At 42.2% G+C, this 21291-nt stretch overlaps 2 protein-coding genes across 2 annotated transcripts in view; one reads left to right on the top strand and one right to left on the bottom strand.

The window, feature by feature from the left end:
* LOC130927226 (receptor tyrosine-protein kinase erbB-4-like) overlaps positions 1 to 21291 on the bottom strand; it is a 453841-nt gene that overhangs the window by 401331 nt on the left and 31219 nt on the right. The gene's annotated exons all lie outside the window — the stretch shown is intronic.
* LOC130927227 (uncharacterized) lies at positions 290 to 4205 on the top strand. The gene is made up of 2 exons (XM_057852904.1): positions 290 to 3067; positions 4161 to 4205. Exons 1-2 carry the CDS (start codon positions 962 to 964, stop codon positions 4188 to 4190), a joined length of 2136 nt encoding a protein of 711 aa, XP_057708887.1. The 5' UTR covers positions 290 to 961; the 3' UTR covers positions 4191 to 4205.

The raw sequence follows: 21291 nt of genomic DNA, 5'->3' as shown, positions 1-21291 counted from the left end.
TATCTAGTGTATAACAATGCGGAATGAATTTAATGAAATTCAAGAGATGATATTTTTCAAGTCATGCAAGCTGTTATAAATGTTCACACAAGAATTCTTATTGTTTACAAGATTTTTTTAATACTTAATGTTTAGACTGCATGTGCAATTGTTAAATTAAAAGCTGGTAAATAAATTTAACGAGAAACTTTTAATTTGTATTCCATGCATTGATTCAAATTTTCAAATTATATAACAGTTTGCTTGGGCGAATTTATCGTCATTTATCGTTATCGAGGTTGTTATGTCCTCTGGTCTTATGTTGACTACTTTTTGGGTTTAATTTCTTTCTAAGATTGTACATTGTTCATCCGTCCACAGGATGTCGCTATTGTAACTCTGACTTTGCAGTTTTTCTTTGGTATTGCTGTTTGCGCTCGGCTTCCCCTAGTGGCGATTTGCTGTAAGCAGCAGGCAGAAAGAACTTTTTATTTCAGTTGGAAAAGAGGCCTTGAGGTGTTAAGACGTTACACACCTCCTCTGCACCATACATCGTTGGGAACCCTTGACAAAACAAAATCTGTAAGTTTGTACGTTTTAACAATGGGTTAGATGTAATTTTGGTGTGTCTATTCTGTTATTTTGTTGTTATTTATGTGGCGCGAACCCACACGTTTTTGTGCTAAGCTAAAGTAGCCACTTCATTTCATTTGCTCATAATGGAGCCAGTTTTCTGTTATTTACATAAACATGTTATTGTATAGAACCTTTTATTTTGTGTATAACATTTGTGTTTTATGTATGTTTCAGTTTTACCACACATACACACGCACACGCACGTTCACGCGAAGAAATAAATGAGAGGAAGGAGTTTGGGCCTCCATTTTTCTTTGTTGGTTTAGCTCGCTGCCAAAGTCGAGTAGCCATACGCTCGGCTGAGGGCAGAAGAGTAAAAAGATTTTCAACACATCAAGCACCCAAGATGTCTCAGCAAGAAGTTTCACCACCTATCAGCCAAGTGGTCACCAGGTCGGAGGCCAGTCATTCTCATTCTTCACGCCGGTCCAGAACGAGTCAAGCTGCTGCACAAGCACGAGCAGACGCCGAAGCTGCCTACGCCAGAGCACGGTACGCCAAACGCCAAATCGACATGGAGGTCGAGAAGGCACGCATCGAGGCAACACTACACGCTCTGAAGACGGAAGGTGAAGCAGAAGCAGCGCTCGCCGCAGCTAAAGTTTGGGAGGCGACTTTCGAAGAAGAGGAGCGCGCCAAAGTCGACCTCAGCGAGCAAGGGGTATTTTCCAAGACACCCCCCTCCATCAGGCGTGCACAAGAGTATGTGCATGCTCACTTTGACGACCAGCGTGTGCAAGCAGATGGCACACAAACGCCAAACACTGAGCACCTGGTTAGGCACAATGACTCTCAACAACCAGAAAATAGCCCAAAATCAGCTGGTGCTTTTCCACATGTGCGTCACATCGACATCGCTGACGAAGAGCATCTCCAATCTCATCGTGCGAGAACGGACATCTCACACCAGCCTACACCTTCAGCAACCCCACAAAGTGAACTGTCCAATTTAGCAGCCTATCTAGCACGGCGTGATCTGCTGACATCGGGGTTCAAGGTTTTCGACAACCGGCCAGAGTCCTACCTGTCCTGGAAGTCCATGTTCTGCAACGCGACGGAAGGCCTCAATCTCAAGCCCAGCGAAGAGCTCGACCTTCTCACCAAGTGGCTCGGCGGGGAGTCTCTTCAACATGCTCAGAGGATCAGGGCGGTCCACGTGAGTAATCCACAGGCAGGTCTCCAACGTCTGTGGCAGCGGCTAGACAAGACTTATGGCTCTCCAGAGGTAATTGAATCCTCACTCTTCCAACGGTTGCAGACTTTTCCAAGAATCTCCAACAAAGACACTCACTTACTGCAGGAGCTTGCTGATCTTCTGTTAGAGCTATCGTATGCCAAAAGTGAAAGTTATTTGCCGGGTCTTAGCTTTCTCGACACACCAAGGGGCATAAACCCGATAGTTGAAAAACTCCCATATGGACTCCAGGAGTCATGGGTTACACAAGGTACCAAATACAAAAGGGAAAACGGTGCAGTCTATCCACCTTTTTCGTATTTTGTGCGGTTCGTAAATGACTACGCTGAAATGAGAACAGACCCTAGCTTTATGTTACAGTGTTCAAACGTAATAAATCCAAGGGTTGATAAGACATCAGTAAGACGAGACAAATACAGAGTTCCATTGGCGGTGAATAAAATAGAGATCAGTCCGGCTAAATTGACAGCACTCGATCCAGACAAACAATGTCCTATCCACCAAAAACCACATTCACTCGTCAAATGCAGGGGGTTTAGAATGAAAACACTAGACGAAAGAAAGAACATTCTCAAAGAGCACGCCATTTGTTTTAAATGTTGTGCGTCCACAAATCACAGGGCTCGAGACTGTAAAGCTATTATCCAATGCTCAGAATGTGATAGCGATGCTCATGTGTCTGCCATGCATGTCGGTCCACCTCCATGGACACCTCAAGACTTTAATCCCCCAACCCAGAGTCACGGCGGGGAGTCTGAGGGCCCAAATCCTGTGAACACAGCCAGTTGCACAGAAGTATGTGGGCAAGGCGTAAAAGGAAAATCATGCTCAAAGATCTGTTTAGTTAATGTATATCGCCGAACTTCTCCAGAAAGGAAAAAGAGGGTATATGCCATGTTGGATGATCAGAGCAATTCATCCTTAGCCAGATCTGCGTTTTTTGACATGTTTAATGTGCAAGGTACCATATTCCCATACACCATGAGAACATGTGCAGGTTTATCAGAGACACGAGGTCGCAAAGCTGATGGCTTTGTTGTAGAAGATGTAGATGGTAAGGTCTCCATGATGCTGCCTACAATAACAGAATGTGATCAGATTCCAGATAATAGAGACGAAATTCCCAGCCCTGAGGTAGCAGCAGCTCACCCTCATTTGCGATCAATCGCTTCACAGATTCCTCCTCTCGACCCATCGGCAGACATTCTTCTGCTCCTGGGAAGGGACATCATTCAGGCTCATAAAGTTCGTGGTCAGGTAAATGGGCCAAACAATGCACCTCATGCCCAGCGTCTCGATTTAGGATGGGTTGTCATAGGTGATGTCTGTCTCTCTGGAGCTCATAAACCCACATTGAACTCATTTAAGACGAACGTTCTAAACAGTGGACGTCCCACGTTCCTCAGTCCTTGCGAAAACACAATCGTTATCAAAGAGAAATACACCAAAAACGATCCACTAAACACACAAGCGGAACTAGGACAACATATTTTCCAACAAACAACAAATGACGACAAAGTTGCACTTTCGGCAGAAGATGCGTTGTTCCTAGACATTATGCACAACAACTTTGCTAAAGATGAGGCGAATAACTGGGTAGCTCCACTTCCATTCCGCTCACCTAGGCGGCGCCTACCTGACAATCGGGAGCAGGCCTACAATCGTTTAATGTCGCTCCGCAAAACGCTGAGAAGAAAACCTGAAATGAGAGCGCATTACGCTGAGTTTATGGAGAAAATATTCAGCAAGGGCCATGCCGAACCAGCGCCCGCACTGGCGCCAGATCAAGAGTGCTGGTATCTCCCTAGTTTTGGCGTTTACCACCCGCAAAAGCCAGAAAAAATTAGGGTAGTCTTTGATTCGAGTGCTCAACTTGACAATGTTTCTCTCAATGACGTGCTCCTCAAGGGACCAGATCTTAACAACACTCTCGTAGGAGTTCTGATGCGGTTTAGGTCCGACCCATACGCCGTTATGGCAGATGTGGAGCATATGTTTCACAACTTTATAGTACGAGAAGACCACCGTAACTACCTTCGTTTCTTGTGGTTCCAAAATCATGACCTTGATGGAAAAGTGCAAGAATTTAGGATGACTGTCCATGTGTTTGGTAATTGTCCTTCCCCATCAGTCGCCATCTTTGGACTGAAAAGAACAGCCATAGAAGGAGAAATGGAATTTGGCAGTGACGCAAAAGAATTCATTGAACGGCACTTCTATGTAGATGATGGGCTAAAGTCATTCTCTTCCATAGAGCAGGCCATTGATGTTCTTAGTAGGGCACAGAAGATGCTGGCTCAGTGTAACATACGCCTGCACAAAATCTCATCCAATTGTCCTCTCATAACAGGAGCCTTTCCAACCGAAGATCGTGCTGTAGGCATGCAAGGTCTTGACATTGGGCAGACTACCCCACCAATGCAGCGCAGTTTGGGCTTAGGATGGGAGCTGTTGACTGACCAATTCAAGTTCCAAGTAAGAGTAAATGAAAGGCCGTTCACAAAAAGGGGAGTTCTGTCAGTTATCAACAGTGTGTTCGACCCACTTGGTTTTGCTATTCCAGTAATCGTAGGGGGTAGAACCATACTCAGAGACATTTCCACAAATGTTTCAGAGTGGGACACTGAACTGCCAAAAGACAAATTAGAACAGTGGCAAAAGTGGAAAAGTTCCCTCGGACACCTACAACATCTTGAAATTCCCAGAATGTACACTTCAATACCGCTGTCTGCAGCCCAAAGAATAGAGATTGACGTTTTTTGTGATGCTTCCACAAAAGCCGTAGGTGCGGTAGCCTACCTCAAACTCACAAATGAGGACGGACACAGCGAAGTGGGATTCCTCCTCGGCAAAGCACGTTTAGCTCCTAAACCAGACATCACCATACCCCGACTTGAACTCTGTGCAGCAGTCCTGGCCGTGGAAGTAGCAGAGTTGGTTCTAGAGGAGCTGGATGTCACAGTCGATCAGGTGAATCTTTACACAGACTCAAAGGTAGTGCTTGGGTACATCTCAAACACCAAGAGACGCTTTCACGTTTATGTGCAACACAGAGTCGAACGCATCAGGCGCTTTGCACAAACTCACCAGTGGCATTACGTGCCCACACACTTAAATCCGGCAGACCATGCCACACGAGCGTTGCCCGCTGAGCAGCTCTCCAGCTCCACCTGGCTCAGAGGCCCAGCTTTCCTCTCCAGGTTGGACCAAAGTCAAGTTCGAAGTCAAACCTTCGATCTCATAGACCCAGAGACTGACTGTGAGTTGCGTCCTGAGGTAACAACTTGCACTACCACCCTATCAAAAGGCCAGTTTAATAGTGCCAGATTTGAAAGGTTTTCAAGTTGGAAGGTGCTGCAAAAGGCTATTGCCAAACTCCAACATATAGCTCAATCATTCAAGAACAACTCTGAGGTTTCCTGTCGTGGCTGGCACAACTGCAACAAACATTTAACTGAAAAGTCACTGCAACTAGCCAAGACCACGATCATTCGCACCGTTCAAAGAGAGGTCTTCGCAGAAGATATTGGATGCATTGAAAAAGGCACAGCTCTAAAAAACTCAAGTCCACTCAGCAAACTGAATCCATTTGTTGACACGCAAGGGCTCCTTAAAGTTGGAGGCCGACTAAAGAAAGCACAGTTGTCTGCAGAAGAAACCAATCCCATACTCGTCCCTGGAAAGCATCATCTTGCTCAGCTCATAATAAGACACTTTCACGAAAAATTATGTCACCAGGGAAGGCATTTCACGGAGGGAGCAGTCAGAGCAGGGGGCTTTTGGATTGTGGGAGGAAAAAGAGCAGTAAGCAGTGTGATTTTCAAGTGCATCACATGCCGCAAATTAAGGGGCAGGCAACCTGAACAGATAATGGCTGAACTTCCTGAGGACAGGCTGTCCACGGACCCTCCTTTCACAAATGTAGGCCTTGATGTGTTCGGTCCCTGGTCCGTTACAGTGAGAAAAACGCGTGGTGCTAATGCAGATGCTAAAAGATGGGCAGTCATATTCACCTGCATGAGTACACGTGCAATTCATATTGAAGTGATTGAGTCAATGGACACATCGTCATTCATTAATGCACTGCGTCGTTTCTTTGCCATCCGAGGTGGTGCCAAACTCTTGAGATCTGATTGTGGGACAAATTTTGTGAGTGCCTGCAAAGAGCTCCAAATAGACAAACTAGGCTGTCACAATGACAAAATAGGCACATTCTTGAAAGACAGTGCGTGCAAATGGCAGTTCAATCCTCCACATGCATCCCATATGGCTGGTTCCTGGGAACGCATGATCGGCGTCACCCGAAAAATCCTCAATGCAATGCTCCTTGAACATCCATATGGGAAGCTCACACATGAAGTACTCGTAACATTGTTAGCTGAAGTCACCGCAATTGTAAATGCCCGTCCGCTAACAGCCGTTTCTACAGATCCCGAAAACCCAGTCATTCTTACTCCTGCGATGCTACTCACGCAAAAGGTTGGCACACCACCGATTCCACCAGGGCAGTTTCAGACCAGTGACCTATTCAAAGCCCAATGGAAGCGCGTGCAGTACTTAGCTAATGTTTTCTGGAGTCGTTGGCAGAAAGAATACATCGCAGGCTTGCAGGTTCGTCGCAAGTGGAAAATAAAAAAGCCGAACCTTCAAATGGGCGACGTTGTTTTAATGAGGGAGTCTCTGGAACATAGGAATAATTGGCCACTCGGACTGATCACAAAATCTTTCCCAAGTGAGGACGGTAATGTCAGAAAAGTTGAGGTTAAGATTTGCCGAAACGGCGAGAATAGGTTTTACATTCGCCCAATTCGTGAAGTTGTGCTTTTGCTGTCTAAGGGTAGCATGTAAAACGAGTTGTTGTTGTGTATCGTTCATTAGTTAAGAGCTGACATCTTGCAGATGTCAGGCGGGGAGTGTTATGTCCTCTGGTCTTATGTTGACTACTTTTTGGGTTTAATTTCTTTCTAAGATTGTACATTGTTCATCCGTCCACAGGATGTCGCTATTGTAACTCTGACTTTGCAGTTTTTCTTTGGTATTGCTGTTTGCGCTCGGCTTCCCCTAGTGGCGATTTGCTGTAAGCAGCAGGCAGAAAGAACTTTTTATTTCAGTTGGAAAAGAGGCCTTGAGGTGTTAAGACGTTACACACCTCCTCTGCACCATACATCGTTGGGAACCCTTGACAAAACAAAATCTGTAAGTTTGTACGTTTTAACAATGGGTTAGATGTAATTTTGGTGTGTCTATTCTGTTATTTTGTTGTTATTTATGTGGCGCGAACCCACACGTTTTTGTGCTAAGCTAAAGTAGCCACTTCATTTCATTTGCTCATAATGGAGCCAGTTTTCTGTTATTTACATAAACATGTTATTGTATAGAACCTTTTATTTTGTGTATAACATTTGTGTTTTATGTATGTTTCAGTTTTACCACACATACACACGCACACGCACGTTCACGCGAAGAAATAAATGAGAGGAAGGAGTTTGGGCCTCCATTTTTCTTTGTTGGTTTAGCTCGCTGCCAAAGTCGAGTAGCCATACGCTCGGCTGAGGGCAGAAGAGAGGTAAATCTGCTCAATTTATCGTGATACGTACTTAAGGCCATATCGCCCAGCCCTACCAAGGAGTGGGCGTTCACCAAAGACGCCGCCAAGAGTTCAGCGCAGAATACTCAGAGAGGTAAAAAAGAACCCGAGAGTGTTTGCTAAAGACTTACAGAAATCACTGGCACAGTCCAATATCTCTGTGCACACATCAACTATATGTAAAACTATGGCCAAGAATGGTGTTCATGGGAGGATTCCACGGAGGAAGCCTTTGCTGTCTAAAAAAACATTGTTGCTCGTTTGATGTTCACAAAAAGGCAAATGGACACTCCACAGACGTTTTGGCAAAATATTTTGTGGACTGATGAAACCAAAGTTGAATTGTCTGGGAGTAACACACAACGTCATGTGTGGATGAAAAATGGAACAGCTCAGCAACATCAACACCTCATCCCCACCGTGAAGCATGATGGAAGGAGCATCATGATTTGGGGCTGTTTTGCAGCCTCAGAGCCTGGGCAACTTTGCAATCATTGATGGAAGAATGAATTCAAAAGTTTATCAGGATATTTTGCAGGAAAACCTGAGGCCATCTGTCAGACAATTGAATCTAAAAAAGAGGATGGATGCTGCAACAAGACAATGATCCAAAACACAGAAGTAAATTAACTTCAGAATGGTTTCAGAAGAACAAAATACACGTTCTGGAGTGGCCAAGTCAAAGTCGAGATTTGAACCCCATTGAGATGCTGTGGCATGACCTAAGGACTGCGATTCATGCCAGACATCCCAGGAATCTGACTGAACTGCAGCAATTTTGTAGAGAAGAATCGGTCAAGATTAGTCCTGATCGATGTGCTAGACTGATCGGAAGCTACAGGAAGCGTCTGGTTGAAGTTATTGCGGCCAGGGGGGTGGGGGGGCAAAATAGTAATTGTGTTGATTTGTCAGTGTTTGCATATGATCATCATTAAAATATGAAAACCTATACAATAAATGTTTGGGTGGTTTTAGTTAAAGCAGACAGTTTTTTCATCTGCGTGATTTTGACAAAGATCATATCACGTTTGATAGTGATTTTATGCAGAAATGTGAGAGATTACACAAGGTTCAGATACTTTTTCATACCACTTTACACATATTTAATGGTCCTAGATTTTTGGACACATTTTTGTTTATTAATTTTGCATGGATCGTCTAACCACATTAAAAATCAATCTATAATTCCCATCATCACGTTTTCTTGTAGGGTAAAATGTAGTAATCAACAAAAAAATAAAATCAATTTCTACTACAATTTCTACTTGTATTATCGAATGACAAATTCAGTTTTAATTGAATCCATCACCTGATTTATGTCTTTTTATGTCTGTTATGCCTTAATCCTTTACAGGGCATAGGGAAAATATCTATTTCTGGTAATCTAAACAAAAACATAAATAAATAAATAAAAACAAGCCCAGTCAAGATGGACTGGACGCCTAGTGGCGTCAATGGCAGCCAACGAGTTAAATGAGACATATAAGGGGTTAATATACTGTATAAAACACAAATATTTTTTTAAGTTCTTACAGCTCAGATGCAAAGGGGACTACACTACCCTCTTGGGGGAGAAAAAAGATCTTACTTTGTGTGGATGAAAACATGACTGGGAGCACTTTTTGATGTACAAAGCAACCAAATAGCCAAACTGCATTTTAACTGCTCGACCCTTGGGATTGTTCCTATATTTTCCCATTAAGCTATACTGACAGCATGACATTTCCCAAGGTGGAGGTCTGATTCGTGGATGTTTTATTCATCCTATTGACTTTGCAATGCTGCCAATGTAGAGTAAGAGCAAATGTCCGAAGTGTGCAATGTGGCAGTGAAGGCACCCGCTGTTGTTGTGTTTACTAGAGAGCTCGGCAGACAAGGCTCAAAGACAGTTGGTTGACACCTAAGTAATATACCCGTCACTACAGAGACAGAGTGATTGCAGAACATTACCTGCATTGAAAGTGTTTTTCTATTTGTAGATACAGAACAAAAACAAGTTGACACCTCCTCCAATATTACCTTTTTTCTATCTCAATACTTCAAACACGAAAACATCAGCCAATTACATGTATTTATTACATACTAATAAAACTAATCAATGAAATATCACATACACTAAACCATGTTATGTTAACATCTTCTCAGCAATGATGTCCTAAAAATAATATTAAGAAAGTGTCACTCTAATTGAGAGTACTTCAGCGCCTGCTAAAGAAGCATTTGAAGACTGAAAAAAAATTCCTCTAAGCATTCCAGAAGCTAACGCTACTTATGATCAAATCACCAGGTTTATGGCTCTTGATGAGCAGCTCATTTCAGTGTTTGAGGCGAAAGGATTTTTCCAGTTATTAGCGCATTTGGAAGCAACGTATAAGCAAGCAAGCTAGTGTTGATTTACAGACATTTCCCTCCCTGTGATGTTCTTGAAAGGGCACATTAATCATCTGATTCATATGGGGTCTAAGTAAGTTTTACCACGGATATATGGACTTCAAACATACGCCCAGTAAGTATATTTATCTTCTCGGCTCAGTTACTAGATGATGACTTTAACATGAACACAGCCTTCCTGCATGCAAAGGGCCTCATGTAAAGACAGCAATATGAGAAAATTACTGATAGAAAATGTTATTTCTCAATGTAAAAACACATTCTGGAATTACTTTTAAGTGCTCCACTGTTGGATTCGTTTTTCCTTCTAGATTTTTTTTTACCTGTGAACTAAAGGAAATGTGTCAAATACTGTACTGTACATGTACTGTACATATACATAATGATTTATCTGTTTAGCCCTGATTCATCAATAGGCCGGTTGCAAAACCCGGCCAAGGGCTTAGAATAGATGGCATTTCTTGCCGCCGCAGTGGTGAAGAACTTATCACCAGAAGGCTCCCATATCACAATCTCAAATTTGCTTCATTTATTTAATTTTTTTATTATTTTGTAAAATAGTTTTTTAAACTAATAATTACTGTGCAAGGTTCATACAAGTATCTCAAGTTTTGGGATATAATAAGGTGGGAGTAGACCCAAGTTTTACAATCAAGCATCCATCGTCTGAGAACTTTTGAACATTTCATACTAAATTTGTTCAATTTTTAAATTTTTTTAAATTAAATTAAATAATTTAAATTTAAACTCCTGTATACAATAAGGCTGTCTATATCACTGTGAAAATGAAAATTATTAACTGACTATTACTATTTTTTTAATTAATGTGACTCAGAACGAAAGTTTTGCTAGTTGCAACTAACAATAACTAGTTTTTTCCAACGTATTTCTCTCATTGTTGGCCATCCAAACATTTTCAAATCATCATAACAAAAATGTTTAGTTTGTCCAACAATTTTCTCAAAATGTTGCCCTAACAAAAATTTTCAAGTCATCATAATAACAACTTTTAGTTTGTCCATCAAATTTCTCTCAAAGTTGCCAAAACAAGAATTTTTCGAGCATGCGGCTGAATGTTATTGGGCGCGCTCGGACGGGGGGTCCCGGTTCCGGGATTGGTGGCGGGGCAGCGCAGGGTCGGTCGCCAACGGGCTTACACTCACTAGGGATTCACACGATTACTGGGTTCTAAATCACAGTGATGATTTGTGTACACTCTATCCCTTTCTATCACTTAGCTTAAAGACTCCCCCACCTTCTTCCCCCTCTTTCCCTGGTCAACAGGACCCCCACATGGTGTCAACCGGAGATACATTTAGCTGACGATAGCACCAACATATTAGTAGTTAGTGTAGTTAGGCGTTCAATGTATTTCTTGTTGTTGTGTTTCTTCTCTTTCTTCTGTTGTGTTTCTTTTCTTCTGTTACCCCATAACTCCTTCCTGTTCGCTGTTTTGTCATAATAAATGAGGTATGTTGAATGATCATAAAGGGAGTATGTCATACTCTCAATGTGAAACATTGAAACTGTTCAGAATTTAGACTTCCATTCTCCGTGTCAAACAGCTGAGCAGGACAGGTTAAAAAAAAAAAAAAAGAATTTTCCGAGTCATCATCATAAGGAGACTAATTTCCCTGCAAGTAAACCCCGTAGGTGCTCTGCGACCCTGCACTGTGGGCTTTCAAAGGAACACTTTAATTATAAACACCTGGTTTGTGTCCAAACGTGGTCCGGCCATCTGAGGTCGAGTCAGGACGTGGTCGGAATCCGACATTTGTTCGCAACAGCAATTCAACGACGTGGACCAGCGGTCTCAAACCGACTCCACAAAGGGCCGCAGTGGGTCCTGGTTTTTGTTCCAACAGATCCAGCACAAACAGTTAAACCAATGAGGTTTCTACTAACATAAGCAGCACCTGATTGCAATCAACTGATTACACTTGTAAGAAACCAGATTGGTGAAAAGGTATTTGTCTCGTTTGGTTGGAATGAAATCCAGTACCCCCTGCGGCCCTTTGAGGACCGGTTTGAGACCACTGACGTGGACGAACTTTGACATTAATTTGGAAAATACTCTTCCTTGATACAAAGAGAAGTTCAAGAAATGTTCAGGTAAATTAAACACTGTTAAACCAAAAGGGAAAAGAAGCACCACAATTTTGTGGCACTGGAGTAGTGCTGCAACGATTAATTGATTAACTCAAGTAATTTGATTAGAAAAAAAATTTGAATCAAATTTTGCTGCTTTGATTATTCGTTTAATTAGAGTGGGGTTGTAATGGTTTGTTTTGAAAGTGTTTTCATGTAGTTTTATGGATTTGGGTGGATACACTGCCCTCTAGTTTCAACAGTGAATATGATATGACTCATTGAACATGGCGGAATCCAGCTGCTCCCTGTTAAGACCAACATAAGGTAAGTTTTTTTTTTTTTTAATATACATTTTTAATTTGGTTTATAAGTTTTCGTTTGATGTTATTTGTGGGAATATGTGTTTGAACAATTTGTTAAGAACATTTTTTTTTTTTAAGTTAGCATTTTGTAGCATTTAAGCTAGCAGGCTTTTTCCATGCAATTTAGCTGATTTTCTTTTGTTGTACTTAGATCCTTTCTTTTTTTTTTTTTTTTTTTTTTTAAGACCTTTTAAGGCTAAGCGTAGGTATTTTAACTTATTTTTAAATGAAAGTGCAATTCTGCATAGTTTGAAGAATACTCTGGATTTCTGTTTTGTATTTGCATTTTAATGCTCATTTGAAAGTATAATCTTGTTAGGCCTTTGTTTTACATCTCGCATTGAATGTTCCTAATCAGTTTACTTGATTATTCTAACTAACTAGCTGATAGATTAATCGACTATTAAAATAATCGAAAGCTGCAGCCCTACACTGGAGTAACCGTTCTTATAGCCACCATGTTTGGTCATTGTTCTTATCGTTGTTCATGCACTTTTGCCACTTCCTTTTTGGGCAGCTGCTTGGTCTTATCTCACTGCTTGGTCTTATCTCATTAGTCTCTGTTTTACTTGTAATGTATACGATTTGGGCTGTAGTGTGGAGCAGCAAAAGTGAAAAGTGTCGGTTGCCATTTGACAATGTACGTATTTAGTTTTAATAGTTAAAATTCATGGTTCATGTTCAACCATATTTACAACCATGCTTCACAAGGAATAAACAGCCAGTTTCAGCAAACTTTCAACCAGATGCTATTTCTTTTATTTTTTTAATTTAATTATTAAACATTTCTTGAGTACAATTCATTTTGTTTTTGTTATTTTAGTGTAGTATTGTTTGTCAATTCAACAAGAAAATCTGCTTTTGTAGAGGATAGAAATGCATGAAATGAAACCAAGAATTTCATTGTTATCCTCACAAGAATGTCGCCATTAGATGAACAAGAATATTAGCATTAGGGAACAAGGATATCTAATTGGGCAGAACTAAAGTTTTGTCTTTTGGTGAACAAAAAGATCCACATTGGCAGAACTCTTTTCTAAACTTAAAAATTAGTACAGTCAGCAATGGTGGGCAAAAAAAAAAAAATTATTTCATCATGTTGCGTCAAAATTTATAATTTTGTCAAGTTTTTTTTTTTTTTTTTTTTTTTGTTACAGTATATACAGGGATGGAATTTTGCACGTGACATACTGCAGATTCATGGAAAACACATCAGGGTTTCCCCTGCATATTAAATATTGTGGCGCACCACCACACCAAAATAAAAGTTGCCACGCCGTCCAAAAGAGATGTTTTATTTTTATTTTTTTATTTTATTTGTTTTTCAAGGCCGTTTCAAACTAACGCAGCCTAATGTGGAGGGTTCAGCGGCAACCTATTCATTATGTATTGTAATGTCCGCAACTATACGGGGCCACCTTAAAAAGTGATGATCGGACGGGGAGCTGTGACGTAGAGGCAAGCGAGAAGGAGATAGCGGTCGCATGTCGCAGAAGGCCACCATTATTTTGTTATTGTTTTTCTTTATTATTGTTGCCACAATAAAGTGGGTAAGCCAATACAAACTCCTTTCCTTCTTCCACCTATCCGGGGCATTACAGTGTTTTGGTCGGACTTTTCGGCGAAAGTGAGCGGTGGACAGCCATCTTGGACGGAACAGCAAGTTTTAATGAAATTGCGCCAAGAGGCGGGCAGAGTGCCGCCGTGTTAATGTCAACAACGCATTCAATAGCAGAGGGGCAGGCATACTTATATCTGTGCTATCAGGCTGTTTCGGTGGACAGATATACGCAATCACGGCTGACGAAACCTTGATAAATGCGCTTTTTTTATCCAAGTTTTGAGAGCTCTGGGACACTCGAAAAATGACTCTCATACTTCTCCTTGCAGAGCTAATTGGTACATCGATGTGCGTTTTTGTGGAAATTTAGTTCAAGAACAACAACAAAAAAAACTATTCACTTTCTCACCGAAACTAGTAAAACTCTTTACACGGCTATTAGAATTCCCCCCTACTCCTTGAAATGGGTCCATTATAAGGACATAGGTTTGGTCTCAGTATTGGTAGGGGCGTTATCACAGCATAACCTGCATGTACAGTTTTTGCTGGGGACAGAACATAGATAAAACCAAACAGATTAGGTGAATGGGGATCAGGGCTACATTTCTCACCAATATGAACCTAATTAATTGATAGGCTAAATGATCAATGCAAAAATTAATCTGTATTGACTTGTACTAACTTTCACACTGCATATTTATAACGTTTTAATCTGATGATTTCTATGAAATCTATTCGAATAATTTTCTCCATCTTGTTTTGAGTGTTAAAGACTAGTTAACAGATTAACGGGTCAGATTATTCAATTTACTTTAGGTAAATTTTACCATTGGTTCTTATTAAGCCCATACATCTAAAGGTTGGTCATTTTTAACCAAAATAAAGTGGAAAAATGCTTTCAAATGATGTTTCTGATGAAAAAAAAAGTTTTTTTTTTTTTTTTTAGATTATAGATTAAATGTACTCACTTTTTGGTTAAAATAACAATAATAATTTTTCTTATTTCAAGAAATCTGAGTATAATTTACTTGAAGCACTGGCAGATAATTTCACTTATTTTTTGTAGATATACACTGAAAAAGGCAGATTTAACAAGTCATCAGCCAATCAAACGTGCGTTTGAGGGGGGAAAAAATGGTGTTAGTGTAAATCTGAACATAATGAAAGTAATTCACTTAATAATGGTAGGGTCAATTCTACCCTTACAAAATATGTGAAGACAATCCAAATGACCTCTATAACTGAACTCATTATATAATACAAACAAGGTTGCTCAAAAGTTGGTGGGGACAATTTGAGCATCCTGAAAAGTTCATAGTGTTGTCTCTAACGTCCCTATGCAAACCTACGCCATTGGTCCATTAACAGAAGGACAGTAGGGCCCAATAAAAGGAAAAAGAAGGACTACGAGATGTAAGTTGTACCATTGCTACGAGAAAAAAAAGTCGTTTTATTATGTAGGGTAATGTAGCCGTAATCAGCTACGCATTTTACGTACATGCACCGTAGCTGAGAGCTACGACATTAGCCTGGCTAATTAAATATTTCAAATAGATCTTTTTTACGGTTCTTCTTGGGAAACAAAATGTGAAAAAAAAAATTGTCATGATATGACGCAATTTTGCCGTGGCACAACATGGTGAGGCGGTCCGACTCCAATGCAGCCCACCACCGCAGCTTCAAAAAATCCTAAGGGAAACCCTGCAAATCTCAAAGGGCTTAACATGATACATGTGATTAATTATCCATTAATCTATTTTTGAATAGATACAAGTTGTGAAATAAAAACACCCGTTGCTGTTATCTAAATGGGCCATGACAGGCAAAAATAAAACTGCCTTAGCAAAGTAAGTAGTTCTCGTGTAAGTCTAATGTAAAAAGCAAACTTATACCTCTTAGGCAGAGGTAGGAAGAGTCTCCAAAAGTTTTACTCAAGTAAGTGTAGTGTGACATAAAAATAATTGTATTCAACTACAAATAAAATTAGTCATCCCAAATATTTACTCAAGTACAAATACAAACGTATTAAGTGAAAATAATACTTAAGTACTGAGTAACTGCTTATAATGTCTAATTTGTTTTTTAAACAAAATAATCAGACAAACAAAACCATGAAATTAAGAAATTCCTGAATTTCTAAATAATAAAGAAGTTTCCATGCATATTAAGGAAAAACAAATTCAATTTTGTCAAAATGTCGGCTTCTTTTGCCATACACAGAAGACATCGTATTATATATCTGCCCTAAACCAGCATTCTACCTTTGCACTGAAACCTAGATAATTTCCTCAGCGACGAGGTAAAAGAGCACATGTCATCCACCAAATCTTTACTTGCTCCGGGTGTGTCTTCCAGGTACGCCCGTCTAGGCTTAGAGATCTGTCCATCTCCAAAACGCATACGGCAGGTTTGTACAAACTACACTCAAAAATCCACTCACGCCGCCCATGCTGTGATGTAACTGTTTAATGTTGGGACACTTTAATTTTGAAGGCCTGACTTTAAAGGCTACAGGATATTCAAAACAATGATGCTTGAGTGATGCCAAGTAAATCGGAGGGGGTCAATGCTCCCTGCAGGTTGTGAATAAAAGCTTGCATTGTGGAATACGCCTTGCCATCTGTTTGAACCCCCTTGACACACACTACGACACACATTATCAAAGTAGAACGAGAGCAGGGAATTGTTCCACTACACACGAAGGGGTCCGTGATTATTTGCAAACACTGCAAATTCCCACACACGCTGCACAACCCACTGCTGCGGAGGGCCCACAATGAAGACAGGTTTCCCATTTTGGCCACATTGTGCAAAAGTTACAGCTAGAGATTTTTTTCTGGTAATATAATCATACGACCTTCACCTATTCTACTTAATGCTAGGCATAAATCACTGGGATTTATTTTTTAATTAAGTGCGGTACTGATGAAATTAGGGATGTACCAAAAGCAAAATTCTTGGCCGAAACCGAAAACTGAATATTGGAAACACTAGGCCGCGCACCCCTCCTGGCCCGGCGGTGGGTTGGAGGGGTGGGGAGGGGGGGCGCTTCCGTCCCTTTGGTCTCTCTACGGCCCTGTCCGCCTCTCAGGACTGCGCCGGCTGCCGCTGGCCTCCTACTGACGGGGTCGTCGGCGGGGCTTCTTGGGGCCCATGGGGCATTGGGTGGGGCTTGCTGTCTCTTGCCGGTCTCCTGCGCTTGGTGTAGCGCCTGTTCGGGGTGCAGGGTGGGAGCTCGTGCGACGGGGGGAGGGGTGGGCGATTGCGGGTGCGCCGGGGGTGGTCTGGGGCGGGGGTTGATCGGGGCCCTGGCGCTTCTCATGCCCCGCAGCCGGTGGTTCTGGCGGACGGGGCCACGTCTGCGGGAGTCTGCCTCTTAATTCACGCACTCCTCACTTTGCACTGTAAATATCTTACACACTGGCACCTACATAGTCATTCAATCCTCCGGGGAGAGTTGGGACGGGGCCATACAGTCCCAGCCCGTCTACCCCCTAATTTTAATGCATCACACACCAAGGTTGTGGGATAGATGGGACCTGTTGGTGGTGGTGGTGGTGGGGGGGGGGGGGTGCTCACGGTTACCTCCTCACGGCAGTCCCAGCCATTCCCGCACCTATTTTTTACAGCACCACACACATCATTCTTCATGGGGGAGCTCCAGCAAAGGGCGGTGGGACGGGCGGATGGGTAGAAATTCAATTCAGCGGTCCCACTGCCCCAAGCCGAGCTCTCCTATTTTAATGCATACATTGAACTACCCTCCCCACACAATCCCATCACGGTGCTGGGTAATGGCTGCCAGCCGGGAACCTGGCAGCCACAGTAATAGGTGAGTACCACATTTTTTCTCTATGGCGTGGCTCCCAGGGCGTGGCCTCCCCTCTGCCTGGACTGCCGGCCGCAGAAGTGGGGGGAGGTCTGGGCTCCGATCTCGCGTCGCCCCGCGGCGGCTCTTCGGTGTTCTCCTGCCTCCGCCTTCCCCTCTCTTCTCTGCCTGGGTATCCGCCCAGCGCTCCGCCGGGGGTCACTGGCTGGACGCCGGTTTGGTGTCGCCTGCTCCAGCAGGGGGACCCTGCCCTGTCCTAGGCTTGGTGGGCCGTTGGGAGTCCCGTGGCGTGCCGTGCCAGGTGGGGGCCTGCGGCTGTGGCTCGTGGGCCGGGCGGACGGGTGTGGGTGGGCGTGGGGTTGGTGGTGCGTCCCCTCTTCCCATTCGTGAAGGCCGGTGGATGGGGGTGCGGGTGGCCCGGGGGACTACCCTGGATCCCTGCTTTGCTGGGCTGCGGGAGGAGGAATGGGCTGCGCTGGCTTTGCCTTGGCATTGGCTCTACAACCCCGGAGGCTCGAGAAATGTAGGTGCCGATTCTAAAACCCCATGGGAGGTGGCGTTCCAGGTGTTCGGCCAGATTTTGCACCCCATCAGAAATTACAACTCACGGCAAATTTGGGACACTCAAAAAATGGGCCCCAAGCCTCCAACTCCAGCTAAATGAGTTCTATATGTACGTTTGTGTGGAACTGTAGTTCAAAACAACAACAAAAAGATTTTCTGTTTTTGCCGAAACTAGTTAAGCTCTTTACGTTATTACAATTAGGGATGTCCCGATCCAGGTTTTTGCATTTCCGATCCGATGCCGATATTGTTTTGCACTTCCGATCCGATACCGATACCGACCTATCTGAGCATGTGAAGTTTAAAGTTATTTAGCCTCCTTACTTAGTTGTCAGACTCATGTTGAAAAAGGTTTTAGTACCCTTGATATCAACTAGCCAGCTGAATTAGGTGAGTTTGAATAACACACAACGGTTGGTAACAAGAAACTGACCTGTTTATTCAGTGACAAAACATTATAAAAAAACAAACAGAAATGGCATAGTCAGTCAGTAAAACGTGCAAATAATATTGTAAACTGTCTTAAAAAAGCAAAACACACCAACAACCTCAGTGGAAAATCCCACAAATCCCCCAAGCTATTAGATGCTTTTAATGTTTCGTGCATTAGTTACAAAAATTGTATAAAAAGCCTCTCAGGTTTAAATAAACGACTGTTTCATTATCAAGTTAATATTTTAAAACAGTAAATAAAATACTCAAGTCCCCATTCTGTATCAGCAGCTTTAAACTACATTCAATTCATTTAATTTTGCGAATCAATTGTTAAAGTTGTTAAAATTGCTCCCGTTATTCCATAATTTCCCTTCTGTCTACTTTCGACATGTGAAAGTTTTAAAACTGTTTTGAAGATAGATTCAAGTCAAGATTTTGCCGATTTAGGAGTATTTTAGATAAAAAGTTAATTAGGTTCGCTTGGAAGGTTCACAACAGCCTACTAGGGAAGTCTTCTGCTTTAAAATGGTGGCTGTTTACTAACGCATCTGGTTTTCAATACTTCAATGTTGCTAACGCAGTTGAGTCTGTCGTGTAGCATCTGGTTCTATATACATATGATATCTATTATCTCCAGTAAAACGATGTTGACGTAGTTTGTTGCGGCTGTCAGCAGAAGTCAGGTATTCTTGTGTTTTTTATCCAGCGGCATGAGTTGAGCTAAAGCCGTGAGTTGAGCATTGGCATGACCCGGGTCTAAGACAAGTTATGTTTACTTTCGGGACGCATTGCGTCCCAAAGACCGCGCTGTGTATTAGTTCCGCTTTACTTGACATATTTCAATAATCGGAATTTGGATGTTTGTGAATCGTTCTCGAATCTTCAGCGGCCGAATCACGTGTTGGATGGTGCGTCTTTACTCACGTGAGATAATTGCTCGTCATCCAGAATGAATTCTTCGGCAATGACTCTTGTTATTCCCTGGGGTTTGGGACTGTCGAGTGCCAGTTTGTCACGCGTAGCAAAAGTTTCTGCCAGTGTTAGTTGCGTAGGACCTTTCTTTTTGTCTTCGGTTTTCTTAAAGGGTATTAAAACACTAAGGGGCTGTGAGATATCTATAGACCCTACCCACCGACGTCACAAAATAACGTGCTCGCTGTATGGTTCCGCCCCCTTGTCCGTCATTTTGTGTCTGTATTATCAATGGTCTCAATTGATCGAGCAATTTATAATGCATTTCATGGAAGACCCGGTGCTTTCGGATGCCGTAAACTCACTTGATGCGTTGCATAAAAGGCGTTCTGTGGAAAAGCTTCAGTTTATCCATTCGCCAGATCCATATTTGATGCCTAAATCGATGTTTTTCGACCCGCAGTCTCAGCCGTATTTGCCTGACATCTGCTAGCTACCCTGATACGTACAACTATCTTGTCCACATAAAATCAGCCTATTCTCACGAAAGTTTGAAAAACTTTAAGAGCTTGGAGGCTTATAAATACTTCGTTGCTGGTTGGGTGAAACAGGTCCTCGTCCACGAAAATTCGGCAGGAATCTATCTTGTGCTTGGAAAGGTGAGTTACGAAATTTTCAATTCAAAATCTTTTGTTATTGCTAACATCCACTGTCAAGTCTAATGTATTTCATGTCGTTTGTCAATGGAGTTAGGGCTTTTAATGTTTATATGGTTTAGCGATAGCACTCTCACTACATACATACGTGTATGTTGTCGGCGATTAGCCTAGCAATGATCTTAATTGTGGTTGTCAGCCCAAAACCCTCTAAATATATATTAAATGCATCTTAGCAGATATAAAATGACTACTACATAATCTGTGGTAATCGTTTGGAGCCCAGTTTTCTCGTCGAATTGCAGCAGCCCATCTCGCTCTCGTCTCTCCGGGTCTCTCGGAATCCGGTAGAACTTCAAGTCTCTCCATCTTCTCCGTCTATCTTCTCTGTTATTGCAACCGACCACCACACACGCCTTCACCATTTTGATTATTAATGTTAACGAGCAGAAAAACACGTCGTAAATAGGAGGAATGTACGTAGCCGTAACAGGTAAACATGATGTGTTGACGGACAATTGGGCGGCACCAGTCAGGAGGAAGGAGTTGTGACGTCACGTGGGTAGGGTCTATAGAACCGTTATGTAGCAAGATAACAAATAATAATAAAGTTAACAAAAAATATATCACATTCATGAGCAATTATCGAAAATAGATCGAAAATTACGAACATTTCCAAAAGTATTCCGGAAACAGCCGAATGGGGCGGAGTCGTCATAACAAGGAAACAATAGGTCGAGGCAGGTGCCATCGTTGTTAATCGACAAGAGAGTTGCGTTCGTGTTTCATCAAAAAATCGCTAAAATGTTTCAAACCTGTCATGCTATGTGGTGTACAAATAGCCATCTGTCGCAATGTAGTACCCATGAGTTCCCGAACGCGAGAAAAAGAGCTGGACTACGCAGACAATGAGTAAAGTTTGTCAGTGCTAAGAGGGCTAATTTTGCAGACCCAGCCTCCGGCACAGTTTTGTGTGGTGCGCATTTTACTCCTGAAAGCTATACGAACTATAGACAAATTAAATCAGGTTTTGCTAAGAAATTACTGCTGAAAGCAGATGCGGTGCCCACCTACACGCGCAGCCACCTAAATG

The sequence above is a fragment of the Corythoichthys intestinalis genome, chromosome 12 (assembly GCF_030265065.1).
Source record: "Corythoichthys intestinalis isolate RoL2023-P3 chromosome 12, ASM3026506v1, whole genome shotgun sequence".
Classification (NCBI taxonomy): domain Eukaryota; kingdom Metazoa; phylum Chordata; class Actinopteri; order Syngnathiformes; family Syngnathidae; genus Corythoichthys; species Corythoichthys intestinalis.
The sequence above is the reverse complement of the archived record's forward strand: the minus strand, read 5'-3'. Positions and strand labels throughout refer to the sequence as shown.

Coding starts and splice junctions, on each gene's coding strand:
- LOC130927227 (XM_057852904.1), top strand. CDS start 962: ATGTCTCAGCAAGAAGTTTCACCACCTATCAGCCAAGTGGTCACCAGG. Junction 3,068..4,160: donor CTCATAAAGTTCGTGGTCAG/GTAAATGGGCCA, acceptor CTCTCATAACAG/GAGCCTTTCCAACCGAAGAT.